At 37.0% G+C, this 17,101-nt stretch overlaps 2 protein-coding genes across 3 annotated transcripts in view; one reads left to right on the top strand and one right to left on the bottom strand.

The window, feature by feature from the left end:
* Positions 1-9,458: 9,458 nt before the first annotated feature.
* On the bottom strand, positions 9,459-10,973 carry LOC125649739 (purine nucleoside phosphorylase LACC1-like). 2 transcript variants are annotated; one of them, XM_048877460.2, is made up of 2 exons: positions 10,865-10,973; positions 9,459-10,768 (listed from the first exon to the last, which is right to left on the bottom strand). In XM_048877460.2, exon 2 carries the CDS (start codon positions 10,747-10,749, stop codon positions 9,550-9,552), a length of 1,200 nt encoding a protein of 399 aa, XP_048733417.2. In that variant the 5' UTR covers positions 10,750-10,768; positions 10,865-10,973; the 3' UTR covers positions 9,459-9,549. The 2 variants fall into 2 exon arrangements, with proteins under 2 accessions (XP_048733417.2, XP_048733418.2); XM_048877461.2 differs by having other exon boundaries at positions 9,459-10,788; positions 10,865-10,913.
* A 202-nt stretch (positions 10,974-11,175) lies between these two features.
* The window catches only part of LOC125649737 (mucosa-associated lymphoid tissue lymphoma translocation protein 1-like), a 102,810-nt gene continuing 96,884 nt past the window's right edge, over positions 11,176-17,101 (top strand). The window contains exons 1-2 of the mRNA XM_048877457.2: positions 11,176-11,329; positions 13,950-14,169. Of these exons, the coding sequence (XP_048733414.2) occupies positions 13,994-14,169 (176 nt within the window). The 5' untranslated portion in view covers positions 11,176-11,329; positions 13,950-13,993. The remainder of the gene's footprint in view (positions 11,330-13,949; positions 14,170-17,101) is intronic.

The following is a 17,101-nucleotide window of genomic DNA, read 5'->3' as shown; positions in this document are numbered from 1 at the left end:
TCAATGTACCAGTAATGTTTAAAAGCAACAAAAACACAACATAAACATTTACATGTAACTTACCAAAGGTTATGTGCCTGGTGGCTAAATACTCAATACACTTGAAATAGTATATGGACCAGTACTTATATATTAAAACATTCACAAAAATTTTCAGTTCAAAAGCCACAGGGCCAGAAAAGTGGAAATTTACATGAAAGTTTTCTGACATAGACTAGATCAAAGTTAATGTAATTCAGGGTGGGGCCACAAGTTTATGTGCTGATATATAGGAAAAATCTTTTAAAAATATCTATTGAACTATTTAAGCTAGGGCTTTTATATTTTGTATCTACATTCTTTACGAAAAGTTCTTTCATGTGATGCAATGGTGTTCGATCTTGCTACTTTGACCTGAAAGTTTGACCTACCTTTAATAAAAATGTGACCTATTCAATATCTCAACTATTTAAGGTAGAGCTTTCATATTATTACATGTATATATATTTCTTATGGCAAGATCTTTTGTATAACACCTTATTACCTTTGTTTTATCCAGAACAGCAAGATCATGTCAATCAAATTGGTGTTGAGGCATCTCTGTGTTATGTGAATTCATTTTCAGTAATGTTGTGATCCTCTGGGGCTACATGTAGGCTGGGGCCACAATATGGAATCAACATTTTTCATGGGAATAAAGATTGAAATCTTTTTAAAATCACAACAACTGACAATGGCAGGACCAAGGTGACTTCGGTGAGCGATGTGGCTTTTTGGCCTCTTGTAGTGTTTAAGATGCATGTATTTAAAAATTATTATGGGGTATATTTGCATTTATTTTTTCAGAAATTTTGCATGTCCATGTCTTGGAAGGTGACTAGATAAGAAGTCAATCGAGGCTTACCAGATCAGATGCTTGCAGAGGATATTGGGGATAAAGTAGCAGAAAATGGTGAAAGACAAAGCTGAACTGAATGCAAGAAACAATGAGCTGAGGAGACGGTGATGGAACTAGATATGACACGTGCTATGGAGGGGAGGTGACAATGGCAGTGAGATGGCATTAGGTTGGACACCAGAAGGGAAAAGGGCATTAAAGAGACCGAAAACAACCTGGTGAAGAATAGTAGAAGCAGAAAGAAAGATTGCAGAATGGAGAAACTGGAATGAGATGAAGATGGTAGCAATAGAACAGAGTGGATTGGAGAGTCTCGGTCCTACGTGTTTTGGCGTGGAGAGAACTAAGTAATGCCTAGATTGTTGGAGATAGGATGACCAGGAATATGAATGAATGTGCTGGAAACTGTACTAAGACCCTTATCTTATATATTTGGATAGATTTACATACCATCATAATTTTGCTATGATAAACTTGGAAAAAAAATTAAATCCTCAACTCATACTGTAACTGACATTGTTCTTATGAATATCTCAAGTGAACATATTTTTAGACATATATACAATATCTAAACTATGGAGTCCATATACATTTCCACAATGGATATATGTGTGGAATCTTATGGATGCACATGTTAACACATTAGTTTAAATGATGTTGTATATCTTATGTCTATGGAAGAAAATGTGTTCAGAATAAAATATATGTCTAGAAGAGTTGTTGCCCTTGCATGTAATTCATTAAAACATGCGGTTGAAAAATAATCCTGCATTTGATGGAAAATACATTTATGAATGGTATAAGTGAAACTGTCAATTGCTGATGAATACACTTTGTGAAATCATATTATTGAAATTTAATGAATTTCAAGGCTGTACATTTTACAATACAATATTTTGCACTGTGGTACCAAATTCCCTTAACCTAATTTAGGAGTTATATAGTCATTAATAGCAAATTTATTACACCTGTGCCATGTCCATTGCACATGGCAAACAATAATCGGCTAACTAGGCAATTGAAGGGCATCCCTGTGGAAATATTGGCACAGCAGCTAGGAGAATCGCTGTCTTCCATCAAAGAGGGGAGCAATGTCGACGATCTGTTGTCAGATTTCGATTCCAAAGCAAAAGAGGTTCTGAACAGCATAGCACCCCTTCGAACCATCACCATCAAAGGCGACTCCCTCAAACCGTGGTACAATGACTGAATCCATGAAGCCAGACAACGGAGACGACAATTGGAGCGTAAAACCATGGGTTCGGGCCTGGAAGTGCATAGACAGATACTTGCAGAGCAGACCCGAGCAGTGGTGCATATGATCAACTCCTCCAAGTCCAGCTATTATCATGAAAAGCTCATCACAGCGGACAGTAAAGAGACTTTTAGAGTTATTAGCAGTCTGGTGAATTATAATGCAGGGACTCCCTTATCACCGGCTACCAGTGATCAGACCCTTGCCGACGATTTTGTGCAGTTTTTCTACAGCAAAGTTGAAAAGATCAGACAGACTCTCGATGCCTCAAATCTCCATGACAATACAGGTTCTCCAGACCTGGACAGACCAGTGCCTCATCTTGGTCCCTTCAAGATCCAGACGCAGGAAGAAGTGGACAAGGTCATCAGGAGCTGTGCTAATAAGACTTGCTCACTGGATGCCATCCCCACTGCGCTCTTGAAGAACAGCATTGTCCTCACTGTGGTGCTACCGACCATTACTGAGCTGGTGAATACATCACTTTCAACAGGGGTCTTTCCAAATGAGCTGAAACGTGCACTTGTTACCCCACGTCTGAAAAAGCCTGGACTTGATATGAGAAATTTTAGTAACTGTAGACCAGTATCAAATATCCCATTCATCAGCAAGGTCATCGAGCGTGTTGTTGCACAGCAGCTTAATAGCCATCTCACCAGGAATGGTCTACATAATGATCTACAGTCAGCTTATAAGACCGGTACCAGCACTGAGACAGCCATCCTGCGAATAAAAGCAGACGTAGAAGCAGTACTGGATAACGTTATGCTCCTGATCCTTCTTGACCTAAGTGTGGCATTTGATACCATCGATCATACCCTCTTGCTGGAGAGACTACGTGAGGAAGCTGGATTGACGGACACAGGACTCCGTTGGGTACAGTCTTACTTGAGTGGCCGCATCCACACCAGTGTGTCCTCAGATATACCACTGTCCACCGGAGTGCCCCAAGGGTCTGTTCTCGGTCCCCTTCTCTTCCTAGTGTACCTTCTCCCACTCAGGAGAGTTATCAACCAATATGCCATAAAACGTCATGGGTTCGCAGATGGCACTCACCTTTACAGCCGTTTGAGTGTAAAAAAAAAAAAACCCACTGCCATGCGGACCTACCAAGTCAACATTATGGAGGAATGCATAGCAAGTGTCAGAACCTGGATGACTGTGAACAAACTTAAACTAAATGATGGAAAAACTGAGATAATGGTGGTTGCTAATACCCACAACCAGTGCCCTGTGAAGGATATCCGTCTGAAGATTGGTGAGGCAATATTGACACCTAAGTCTACTGTTAAAAACCTCGGCGCTGCCCTGGACGCCACCTTATTAATGGAAATACAAGTCAGCTCCGTGGTAAGGAAGATGTACTTCAACATCAAGAGAATATCCAAGGTGAAACACCATCTCACCCAGGAAGCGTGTGCGAAGGTCATCAATGCAACAATCATATCCCACCTTGACTATCACAATGATCTCCTGCTTGGCATGACCCATTGTCCCATGCACCGACTACAAGTGGCTCAGAACAACGCTGCACGTTGTATCACAAGAACATGCTACAGACAACATATTTCGCCGGTACTTCAACAACTACACTGGCTCTCTGTAAAGCAACGTGTTGTGTTTAAAGTGATGACAACCATACATAAGTCACTACACTCTTTCTCAGCACCAGCATACATGAGAGAGCCATGTCCTGTTTACCAGCCACATAGGACCTTGAGATCATCATCCGACCTATGGGAAACTGGTAGTGAAGAAATCATCAAACAAATACGGTACAAAAGCCATAAAAACACTAGGTGCACAATTGTGGAATAAACTGCCACTGGAACTTCGATAGCTTGAAGCACATGGAGCATTCCGAAAGAACCTAAAAACACTCTTGTTCAAGCGTGAATATGCCCAGTGAATGTAAAAGTCAGTGTTATATCAAGGATTCCATATGCAAGCTCTTGCAAACTGAATTTTGACCCAGCATACGAATACCTGTATGCTAATTGTATCTTGTCAAGTCAAAGTCGACCACTTTGTAATTTTACTACCATGTTTTATTTAAATTCTTTCTATTGTTTTATCATTTCCTCTAGCTCTTTTATTAGTATATTATCATTGATTATTAGCAAAAACATCGTACAGCGCATAAAAACTATATGTAATATATATAAAATAATAATAATAATATGCTATGTATTTGTTAAAGGGGCATTTGCTTTGAAAGTGATGGCAACTTTTTTATTCAAAATATCACAATGGCATAGGAATATATATTAATGCCTAAGAAAAACATTTATTTTGTACAAAAACAAGAGAATCCTAATAAAACGACGACAGATGGTCACTTTTAGTGTACAAAAATACATTAGGAAGAATTGTTGTTTTGCAAGACAATAATTATTTAATCACCAAAATTCATCTGATACTCATACACATTCACGTGCCAGTTTTGAGGTTAAAAGGTGTTTGAAATACTGGTGTCATTACTGAAACTACATGTGTGATATGGACCAATTTTCATTTAGTTTAATTTTTGGTAAGAAAATGACAGCTAATGCCCCTTATGAATAGCTTCAATGTACATTATGATAACCTTGTTTAGCTTGAAAGAATATTGGCTATAAGGAATCTCGATTATAAATATTAAAAATGTTTTTCATTTCTCCCAAGGAGTTCCTTATAAACAAGCATGAAAGGTGAAGTTAACGAACAGTGATCAATCTCATAACTCCTATAAGCAATACAAAAAAATAGTTGGGCAAACACGGAACCCCTGGACACACCAGAGGTGGGATCAGGTGTCTAGAAGGAGTAAGCATCTCCTGTCGACCGGTTACACCTGCCGTGAGCCCTACATCCTGATCAGGTAAACGGAGTAATCCGATATCAAAATCGGTGTGCAATGAACGGCCCAATGATCGGTATGAAATACGTCAGACAGCATTTGACCCATTGATAGGTTATATTGGCAAATTAGACCATTATAACGACAATAGATATGGTTTGTTTACAGGAAAACTTTTTCATTAACGTCGAGTGCCTGTTGTGAAATCCTATGTTAAAATCCATACATGCATTTAAATGTATCACTTCGCATGTATAACCATGCAATTGGTTTAAATACCTGGACGTCTGCTCTTTTAATGAGAAGTTTATATATGAAGTTCTCTGCCCGGTGTACCAGAATAAAAAAAATTCGCGTTACGTAGTATAGCGAAAAATACTTGTCCTAACGACATGTAAATGATATTATGGAAGTGTCTTGTTACTAGGTTTCAGTTGTTATTTGAGCTACAGCCAATGAGGTTTCAGTATTTGGCAAACGTGTTCGATTATAGAAGGGTAATTATTGAGTGTTCACTTTCTAGCGCACACTTTCACGAGCAAGTCGAGTTTTCTATCAATATTTTTATTAAGTTTATTTTTTCATTGTAAAATGCATGAAAATGGTATTCATATCTAATACATACATGTATAAGAATGAGGTTCCGCTCCTCAATGTTTTGCTTACTCTGCAATATTGCCGCGGATACACAGGTTTCCATAGGGTTTTCAAACATTTGTTTTTTATCTATGGTTTTTCCTGGGCGGCGGAGGAGGTTTATAATTATTTGGTATGAACACGCAATGTTATTTCAATACTGCTTTGTTTGAATGTTAATTTGTGAGAAAATAAACCTGAGGTCAACCGGCATGATGCGCTGTAATGCAATTTGTTTTCTATTATGGTTGTTACATGTAGGTACAAAGTGTTGTGAAGTGTGGACCAATGGTTTATCACCGTATTTCGAACTTTATCTGGATGACTAGCCATATTCCATCATGGGATCATGAGAGGAATCATCAGTCAGTTTCCTCTTGACTTACTTGACTTGACTTATTCCTCTTGGCCCCTGAGGGGGCATAGGGCCTCAACAATAGTTTTCCATCTGTCTCGGTCATGTGCAGCTTGTTTGGTTTCTCCCCATGACATCTGGATCGACCTGAGCTCTGTGTTTAAAGTCCTTCGCCATGTTGTTACTGGGCGCCCCTTTTTCTTTTTCCTTGTGGATTCCATTCTAATGCATGTCTTGTGATGTTATTCTGTGGTCGTCTGAGGATATGACCAATCCAATGCCATTTTCTTCTTTTGATGGTATAAATTATTGGAGTTTGGCTTGTTCTTCTCCATAATTCCTGGTTTGATATTTTCTCAGGCCATCTAATTTTCAATATCTGTCTGAGGCATTTGTTTATAAAAACTTGGAGGTCATGCTCTGTTTTTTTTTTAGTTTGTTTCCATGTCTCAGATCCGTAAAGAAGAACAGATTTTACATTGGTTTCGAATATTCTGATTTTCGTTTTGAGGCTGATGTTATTGCTCTTCCAGATTGGTCTCAAGGTAACAAAGGCATGTCTTGCCTTCTCAATTCTACTTCTGATGTTTTCATCTGCTCCTCCAGTTTTGCTGACTATGCTTCCCAGATACGTGAAGCTATCAACATCTTGGGTGCTGTTGCCTTCCAACATCACAGTTTCACATTTTATATATCCCCAGAAAGCAAAAAAATATCATTGTCGCACTGCTACTTCATTTTGTACTACATCCTTATGCCATTTATTGACCACTGAACTAGTTCCTTTTGTAAAGTTACATACATTATCTAATTTCACAAAATGAAAATGTGTAGATAACGAACAGTGATCAATCTCAAAATTTCTGTAAAGAATACAAAATTAAGAGTTGGGTAAACATGGGTTCGTGGAGACATCAGAGGTGGAATCAGGTGCTTAAGAGGAGTAAACATTCCCTGTCGACCGGTTACACTACCGCGAGCCCTATATCTTGACCAGAAAAGCGGAGTTATCCGTAGTCAAAATCAGTGTGCAAAGAACGGCCAAACAGTTGGTGTGAAACACGCCAGACAGCATTTTACCCAATAACAGGTTGTATTCGTAAATTAGATCGTGATTACCACCATACAATCTGCGAAATACTGACTTTAAACGAGACTGTTGAAACCCCTGTATCATCAACTTACTTGTCAGTAGCCTGTCTCGATTTAAAAATTGATCATACACAGAACATGTTCTAGCTTATCAAATCAGTTGAGAGACATAAACACCAACTGATTCGATACGCAAGTGCTTGTTCTGAGTATGGTCAGTTTTAAAATCAAAGCAGGCTACTGCCAAACAAGTTGATGGTGCAGGGGTTCCAACAGTCTCGTTCAAAATCAGCGGTATAACAATCGGCATGAAACACGTCAGACAGCATTTGACCCAATGAGAGGTTGTATTGGCAAACTAGATCGTTATAACGACCATAGAATTTGCGAAATGGTGATTTTGAACGAAACTGTTGGAACCGTTGCACCATCAACTTGTTTGTCAGTAGCCTGCTTTGATTAAAAACTGATCATATGCAAGCTCTTGTGTATCAAATCAGTTGAGAGATGTAAACACCATATGCAGGTGATACCCTCCGCCGCTGTCAGAATTTGAACACTTAAAAAAACATTTAAAAACACTTTTTTTTAAAAGACTTGTATATTATTAGTATTATAGGTGGTTAAATCTTTATGGTTTCTTTACCATCATTTTAACATGACTTTTTCAAGTGTATAATTGTATTTTTATTTCAACTATTGTATTTTATATCATTTGATTGTACGGCGTGGAACTTTTTTCATGCATATCATGTTTTAGATTTTAGTAATTTTACTTCACATTATTGATGTTTTTCTAGCATTGTTTTGATATTATCTGTCTTAATGCTATTATAATTTCCTTTTAATACGTTTATAACATGCTGTATCATTTTATTGTGTGCAGCGCTTTAGAGTGATTATTTATAGTCATATAGGGCGCTATATAAATATTATTATCATTATGGAATATTGCTACATAAATATGGGAAGTTGACGATGGTAAAGTTGAGTTGTTAATTTGTCGTCAATATCTACTTTCAATAAAATATCTAAGTATGAAGCAGAAGTGGACGACTCTGTGGTGTCTTTTATTTCGAATTCACTGGGATATATTGAATCAACATATGAATGAAAATTATCATTTTTAATAGATAATACATCGTCGATATATCTAAATGTCGAATTAAAGGCTACAGCAAGATATTTTTTCTTCTCATGTAGAAGGTTTTTAATAAATTCTGCTTCATATGAATATAAAAACAGGTCAGCTAACAAAGGAGCACAATTAGTGTCCATGGGAATTCCAACAGACTGTTGGAAGACCTGATCACCAAAGACCACAAAATATTGTCAATGAGGAACTCCAGCATATCTTGTATTTCAACTTCAGAGTACTTGTGCGTTGAATCAGAGTGACGTTTAACAAAGTAATTTTTTGGATGACTTAATATCAATTTCAGAGTAGTTGTGTGTAGAATCGGACTTAATTTATATGGTAGACGCCAGTTATTCAACTGCTCTCTCTCTCTGTCCCTTCCAAAATGAAAGGGTGCAACTCCTGTAACCTCCCTCTCTTATGATTAGCAATAGGTATGTAATATACAATTAAAAGCATTATTATTTGTCGATTGTGCTTTTTCGAGTTAAACGAATTTGCATGATGTTAAATGTCGACAGATTTGCGCACGAGGAAATCTTAACGTGTACTTTTAAAAATCACCAACGTACCAGCCACGTAGAACCAAGGGGCTGTCCCTACAACCTTTTTAACAACGTTTGTTTTCCGTTATTTTACATGCAAATTAAGTTTTTTTTCACATGCAAAATAAGATAAATTGACAGATTGGCCCCCACTCCACTCTTTTGGTGGTAGTAATAAATGATAAAAATTTGTAACCTACAATGAACTGATGACTTGAAGGAAGAAAAGAACCCCCTCCCTCCAATATTCAATAATGAATGTGAAGTTTGGGCAAAAGAGAAATGTTTAGATTCCTTTTCTGCTTGTCAACAATTTTAGAAGACAATTTCTCCTCCGGCTGTACCAAAACTTTGAAAAACGATGCTACGTGCCTGCATACTATTCTAAAGTCTTTCAAATATGCGAAGTAAATAGTTTTTCTGAAATTGGCACCTGCCATGCATAAATTAAGTGGCAGCCACCAGATAAATTAAGTGGCGGCTGCCAGTTAGATAAATGGTGACCGTCAGTTAAATACACGTGTAAGTTGCAACCGCCAATTAAATTAAGTGGCGGCTGCCAGATAAATTAAGTGCATGGCTATTGCTACATAAATTAAATGGCGCCGCCAGTTAAATGAATATGAATTTCTATACCCTGACACCTACCCGCTTCCGTACTAATGATATACATAAATCACTAGCACTAAAACTACATTAAGTTTACACTGCAAATTACATGTTTCTTTTTTGGCTAATTTATATAATCTATGTTATCATCTTAAATGTACCATATGCTATAATGTGCGTGTATATAAAGACGTTTATCGAGATTATGACCTAAGTCCAATAAATCCAATCTGGTTCCCAAACGGACGACCGTCTCTCCGATAGGAGAAAAGCAGTTCTGGGTTTTCGACCGTACATGGACATGAAGTCGTGTCATCAATATGCTCTGGCAAAACTCCTTCCTCTTCCAGCAAAGTACGAATTGCCAGTTTTAAGTCCACTGTGGGATTTTCTTCAGCATTTTTGTTTAAGACACATCGAGGATTGATGTCTTCAAATTGTTTTACACCATCCTTGCCAAAATCGAAGCAGTTTTTGCAAATAGACGGTCCCATAACAGCCAGAATATCTTTACTTTGGCTTCCGAACTTATCCTTCAAAGCTTTCACCGTCACTGAAGGAATTCTTGCTACGGTGCCTTTCCACCCCGAGTGAACGGCTGCAAAAGCACGTCGAACAGGGTCTGCAAAGAGAATGATGACACAATCTGCGCCAGGGGCTGCACAAGTGACCCCAGATTTATTGCTGGTGACTCCGTCATAACATTCTTCTGGAAGGTCCGCCCCTATTTCATACACTGTGTTTCCGTGCACTGCTTTTGCAATGAACAGTTTGTCCACATCAAAACCAGCTTTGGACCCCAGACGACGCCTGTTTTCTTGAATTAGAACAAGCGGGTCGCGCTTTGCTGTCGTATAGACCATGTTCATGGACTTCATTCCAGGAATACAGGATAGCCCTCCTGTTCGTGTGCTGAAACCATGGTAAAATAAATCACCTGGTATCAGTCTTGACTGAAGGATTCTCACGTCATCTGAGGTGTTTATTCTGCGTAAGTAATCTCGAACTCTTTCAGTCGTACTCTCCACAGTATCTCGATCATTGGAAGTAGCTATAGGTTCCCCAATTACTTTGACATTCCACTGTACTGCTGGGGTGAAGAAGACTTGACTAAGAAGAGTTAGTTCTTGTTTACGTTTACAAATAATCTTTATATAAGGACACATTACACCATCAAGTTTGTTTTTTGCTAAATGAAATCCAGAAATCAAATCCGTGCACTGTATCTCCACGGGCCGATCTTTCAGCGTGGCTTCTGCCATCTGTGAAAGGAAATCGGTTGGAACTTTCGATCCTAACAAAATAATGGTATTCACATATTTCTCTGCATTCAAAACACTGGCAATCTCATCCCTATCTGACTCTGAAAAATCATCTGACAGAAGAACAACACCAACGGCCATGATACCAACTGCAGTGAGTCTGAAAGATAAAGGAAACCACTACGGGATTATCATAAACCATGAGATCCACATGATATGATTTTTGTTTAAACCGCAATATTTAAAAGTGATTTACTTTTGTTTCAGCAATCCTTTTCAACAAAACGAAACCGAAAGTACTAGCAAAGTTTGACTTGGGAAGTCCCTTATTATGCAATGGTCTACTTTATTTGCTAATGTTGAAAAGAAACTCATATTATTACAACTAGAATTATACATTGCATTATTTTACACTATATGGTAATAATCTTAATGCACTGTTTTGTTATTCGAGTAACATAATAAAGCGTAAGTTAACGATTTTTAAATTTTGTGTAAAAACAATGCAACACCATGTGATTGATGTAATCGAGTATGACCCAACGATTTCTATTGGTCAACGTCATTGATTCTATTTTTGCACATCAATACTTCCGGTTATGATTTAAAAGAAAGACACTGATAGACTGAAATTAGCCCTACTGATATGGGGTTGCTAGTTTATAAAAAATTCCTTGGAGAGCACATTATGAAACATTAAATGCCCAAAATTGGATTTTAAGTAAGTTTTATCGTATTATATTCTTTACTGATTCTTTGACATGCCACTGTCACTGATTTGGTTTATGGCTGGTTTCCTTGAGTCAATGGCGTCGAATAGAGATTGCAAATAGATGTTGTACAGTACTTTATATGATATATTACATGAATGAGTATGTATTATCTTTAATGAAATCGTGTGTAAACTTTGTCCATTTCTGTTCAAATTATTCAATTTACGATCTCAATCATAAGAAAAATATATATGTGCTAGGTTAACAGATATTCTCTTTACTTTAGAGAAGTCGAGAGGCATAGCCTTCATCGACTTCTCTTCGCGAGCATCCGTATTTTGATTCTGGAAAATGTGTAAATGCTGGAGTCGGTGACGGTTTATGCTTCGACCGAGCTCAGATGTGCCTGGATTTACGCAATAGACAAGTTTTCAAACATTTAACCGTAATGCATAAAACTGTCACCAGGAAATCAACTCTTACTTGCTTTTAATCCATTTTCAACATGTCCCCTGTCCTGGGTTTATGTTAACTGGTCTGTCTCAATAGAGGACCAGTTAAGAGAAAAGCAGGCTGACATAATCAATTATGATTTAAACTCGGGACAGGGGACATGTTGAAGGCTTATGCCTCTCGACTTCTCTAAAGAGAATAGGTTATCAGAATGCATGTGAACTGAACTTGTACTCAAAACAGAGTGTTTGGGTGCATTCCTGTGCTTCTGAATTAGCATCAATGCATGTGACATTCTTACCCTCATTTTAAAGGTTTTGAATCCTAGAAAATTTTGAGACTTATCAAAACTTGGATCTATATACTTACAAATTGAGGTGTTTTATGACAACAGGAAGGAAAACATGATCTGTAGTCTAGTGTAGAGTGTGGCAGATACTCCACAAGCCAGTAACCAGTACTTTGTTAGAATAACTTAACAATGGGTGCGTACAGAATACTACCATTGGTTCACATAAGTTACCATTGGCAAATTTTTCTACCATTGGTACGACAGTGTTTGCCAATAAAATTTACCAATGGTAAACATTTCTGCAGACAACCTAGAGCTCTGTTAGCGTTGGTAACTCTATTCATGACGTAATCAAAAATGGTGGGCATCGTGTACACAGTGAAAGAATCACATCTCCTCCCTTATAAATCTTCGCAGGCATAATAACTAAAGACAATTTCAGACATTGCTTCAAACATACCCCTGCACAGACGGAAATGGGTTTTAAAAACATCAAGTGTAAGTGATATGGTATAGTAATCTCCCAGTCTAACCATTTCGTCAGATGATCAATACTCGTGATGTTTTACAAGAGAAAATACATCTTCGTTAGCCAAAGGGTTTTTGGTCCACCCCGCTTCGCATTTATTGACCAAAAACTCTTGGCTAGCGAAGATGGAGAAAATAATCTGCAGGAGAAAGTAATTAATAGGACTTTAAAATATATTTCTAAACGCATCTTCTTGGTGCAAAATTCTTCACAAAGGTGATATGGGCATATTTCTTTGACATTTCGTACTAATTGATCAGCTAGTGGTATACCAATGGTACCATTGTTGGATTTCTCACCATTTGTAACCCAAACTCGTTCAGAGTACACAAGGATCCAATGGTACCAATGACTTAAATATTTACAATTGTCAAATCGGTGATGGTACCATTGGGTTTATTCTAAACTATCATTTACTATCTAAACTCTACTATGGGTGCCATAGTAGATGTATCATGGCAAGACAAGGCGGATCTGTTTTCTGTCTTCAGATACATATGCCATGTTAGTGAGGCTAGTAAAACAAATAATTGTTGTAACTGTTAAACCGACATCAATGACTTCAAATCTGAAGACAGAGTCTTTTAAGTATTTATTCTTTTGTAATTTGTTTCACACATATCTCTTATTATGTTGAAATTTTATGGGGCATAAATATGCCACAAAATGTTTACAATTGATATTTTATGTGTTTTTGTCAGTATACTATTATGTTACAATGAACAGTGTAGCATTTTATCAATGCACATTTAATTGCATCAGACTTCAGAGCATTATCCAATCAAAGGGCATATTTACAAAACAGTCACATTAGCATGATAAATTGTGAATGGAAAGATGTGCAAAATAAAGACAGCAGTGATTAAAACTGACCTCTTTGTATGTACTAATGCTACACAAAATCAGACATGGTTGATTATTAAAAACACAATTGATAATCAGAATCAGAAGGCTTTTGGAGACAGACAATTCATTGCTTATTAAAGTTTACCTCTTTTAGATAAGTGTGGATATATATGAAAATATCATGAATTTGTTCTTGTAAAAGAACTTTCTTTTAAATTTAAATCCAACTGTCATTTTGAAAGATATCACTTTCTGAATTTGTAGCTTATCATGGTGACAGAAAACAGCCCATATTCAAACTTAAAAAATACATTTTGATTTTGAAATGAGAGCATATTGCATAGTCAATCAAGAGTTCTTGGTTCATGTCTCAGTATAACCTACACTACTGCCTTTCTGTCACTACTGCACCTAAAGCTGCATCAAAAAGCATATAGGGTACCTCTAAGGTTGAACAGTGTCTTCTACAACAATTGAAAAATTAAACTCAAATTATTATATATTTCAGATAAAAAAGTTTAGGAATCGAAGACTCAGACAGAAACTTGAGGGATGTTGAGTAAACAACAATGCAGAAACCTTCATGAGGACCCAGACAAAAATATTTGTGACCTGCCAGCAAAATTAATGCTGGATTTGAAAGACTGTTTGGACTCTGGTCCAGAAACGGCCAACTGGAGGGCATTTGTTGATGCAGCAGCAAAACTTTATAAGAGATACACCTTCAGGTTTTTATTATTTCCCAAATTTACAAATTGATGTACATGTAGAAATAATGAAAAAAGTAAGTTTTGTGTACCTGAGTGGAGTTCAATGGTTAAAATTTCAAACAGCTCTCCAAGTCACTTTTGATTCAGGTTGCTAAATGGTGACCTAGAAATATTTCTGGTTGTCATTTTAACTCACCTGAGCTGAAACCTAAGTGAGCTTTTCTGCTCGCTTGTTGTCTGTCATCTGTCTGTCTGTAAACTTTTTACATTTTCGACTTCTTCTCTAGAACCACTGGGCCAATTATAACCAAACTTGACCAAAAGCATCATTGGGTGAAGGGCTTTCAAGTTTGTTCAAATGAAGGGCCATGCCCCCTTCAAAGGGGAGATAATAACAAAAATGCAAAATAGGGTGGGGTCATTTAAAAATCTTCTCAAGAACCACTGGGCCAGAAGAGCTGAAATTTACATGAGAGTTTTCTGACATAGTGCAGATTCAAGTGTATCAAAGTCATGGCCCCCGGGGGTACAGTATCCGCAACTTTATTCTTGACATGATAAACGATAGAACACAATACACGCATGATAGGATAGGATACGCGCACAATACGATAGGATACACGATAAACCTAATAAAAGCAAAATCTGATAAACGATCTTTTCGATAGACCTGATACACACAAAACACGATAAACGATCTTCATGATAAACGGAAAACCTGATAGGAATGTTGTAAATTTAGAAGCAATTTAGACAGAACAAAATTTTTATACCTACAACATAATTACATTATGTTGATAATAATATTGAAGGATTTCACTATTCATTATATACCTATAACGCATAATTAGGGCCCCGCATGAAATGCGGGAAGCCCTATAGTAATCACATTGTCCGTCCGTCCGTCTGTCTTTCTTTGTGACACGATAACTCAAACAGTTTTTATTGTACAGTTTTCAAATTTTGTACAGAAATAATGTACAATAAGAGGAAGAAGCCTATAGATTTTGGGGTCATTTCACTCTGTCTGTCTGTATGGCATAATCTTTGTTATTATGAATACTTTCTTTGTGACACAATAACTCAAACAGTTTTCATTGTACAGTTTTCAAATTTTGTACAGAAATACTTTACAATAAGAGGAAGACACCTATAGATTTTGGAGTCATGTCACTTTGTCTGTCTGTTTGTATGTCATCATCTTTCTTATTATGACCGTAATTATTTAGGTATCACACCGGTAATTGTCCAATCAAAATCTGATTTTTTTTTTTGATTTTTCAAACTACCACCCCTCCTTTTGAATTGGGAAAAATTAGCGACATTTTCCTGAAATTGGGAAAAATCATTCATAGTAAATTAAAATGGTAAAGATGCATAAAATAATCAAATAACCATTTTTTTGTTTGAGGTTTATTTCAGATTTGATTTAAAATTATAAAATAAATCATTATTTAAAAATGCATTGGAAGTCACACCTTGTATAAATATTATTTACTTTTTCTAAGAAATACTTATTGTCCAATATCATTAGGAAAATAATAAATTATTAATTCACCAGCATTTGTACCCATAGTCTTGTATACATTTTATTAATAATCAAGTTTCCAGAATGTCTCTCCTGTTTGTATTTTTCGGATTTTAGTAAAACCCTATACTGTTGGCCACTTCCTGTTATTAGTCTGACCCTACATATGATATCTGCATACATGGATGCCTCCATTGTTTTACATATTCTTTACAAAACCTTTTGCATGTGCAGTGGTTTGGAGAATAAAACTGAAGAAAAAATCGTATTTAATTTTTGTCAGCAATATACGGTAACCTTTTTTTTTTAAATGGCCTAATTTCCCTAAATTAGAAATTGGGATAAACATGTATATATAATTGGGAAAAAATAGCTAATTTTAGTGAGGAGAAACAGCCGAATATCGGTGGCATTTTAGCCCAAAAAAAATCACTGAAAATGAACTTAGTCAATTGTAGTTCCATATATTTAAAGACATAATTTTTTTTCCTTGCGCTATTTTTCTCATTTCCTCCTCTTTTCTCTTTAGTTAATTTTTGTACCCCTGATTAGGAAGTTTTGTGTGATTTGTAGAAATAACCAAGTGTATACATAGGAACTATATGCTGTTGGTAGCTGAGGCTACTTCCGGAGGTGCACTCCGGCTGTTTACACACATGTGAAAAACACGTGGATTTGAGGGTAGTCTTGTTTGCGGGTAATTTATTTTCGAAAATGCCGCGTAGGGTGTTGTTAGCTTACCTGAACACCAGCTTTCGTTGGTGAAAATCGAATATGCTGTGAAACATGCTGGATGCTAACTAGTCAAGTATTTACTCTGGTAAAAGTTGTATTGCATTGGGCTATCCTGCATATTTTACAATACGCTTCTGCCAGGGAAAACCAGCGTTCCACACAAGGACTTGTTTTAAAGTCCTCAATAAGTCAGCCTTCACTGCTTATGCGAATAAGAGCTTCTACTGTCTTTAGATCTTTTGCAGAACAATCAGTACCAGCATCAATAAGAACACAACTTCCCAAGTTTGTAATAGCCTTTGGAAATTAGCAGCAACAGTTGCCCGTTTGACTTGCTGCTAATAATGCAATCGTGAACAAAGACGTGTCTCTTACTGTTACTGTGAATAGTCACACTTCCACGTTTGAAAGATGTACACCCGGTCGTGGCAAATCGGACAATGGGTGTCCAGAATTGGTGGACGTTGCTGGTTGATGGGCCTCACAAATTCTGCAAAGCATTTTGCCATCTCTATATATCAACCACAAAAATTCCCTTAGCCATTTCAAGACTGGGGTTCTTCCTTTACTTTTGCATTTCTCTTTAGACACTGCTTTGTCATCTTTAGATGCAGAACTTTCTCCATGTGATTCTTGAATTTTTTCGTCACATGTACTAGGCTGAGGCTTCTGCTTTTTACTACTGAT

This window comes from Ostrea edulis, chromosome 5 (genome assembly GCF_947568905.1).
Source record: "Ostrea edulis chromosome 5, xbOstEdul1.1, whole genome shotgun sequence".
Lineage (NCBI taxonomy): Eukaryota > Metazoa > Mollusca > Bivalvia > Ostreida > Ostreidae > Ostrea > Ostrea edulis.
The sequence above is the reverse complement of the archived record's forward strand: the minus strand, read 5'-3'. Positions and strand labels throughout refer to the sequence as shown.

What these genes read in the sequence shown, in the direction of transcription:
- LOC125649739 (XM_048877460.2), bottom strand. Translation starts at nt 10,749, where the DNA reads ATGGCCGTTGGTGTTGTTCTTCTGTCAGATGATTTTTCAGAGTCAGAT.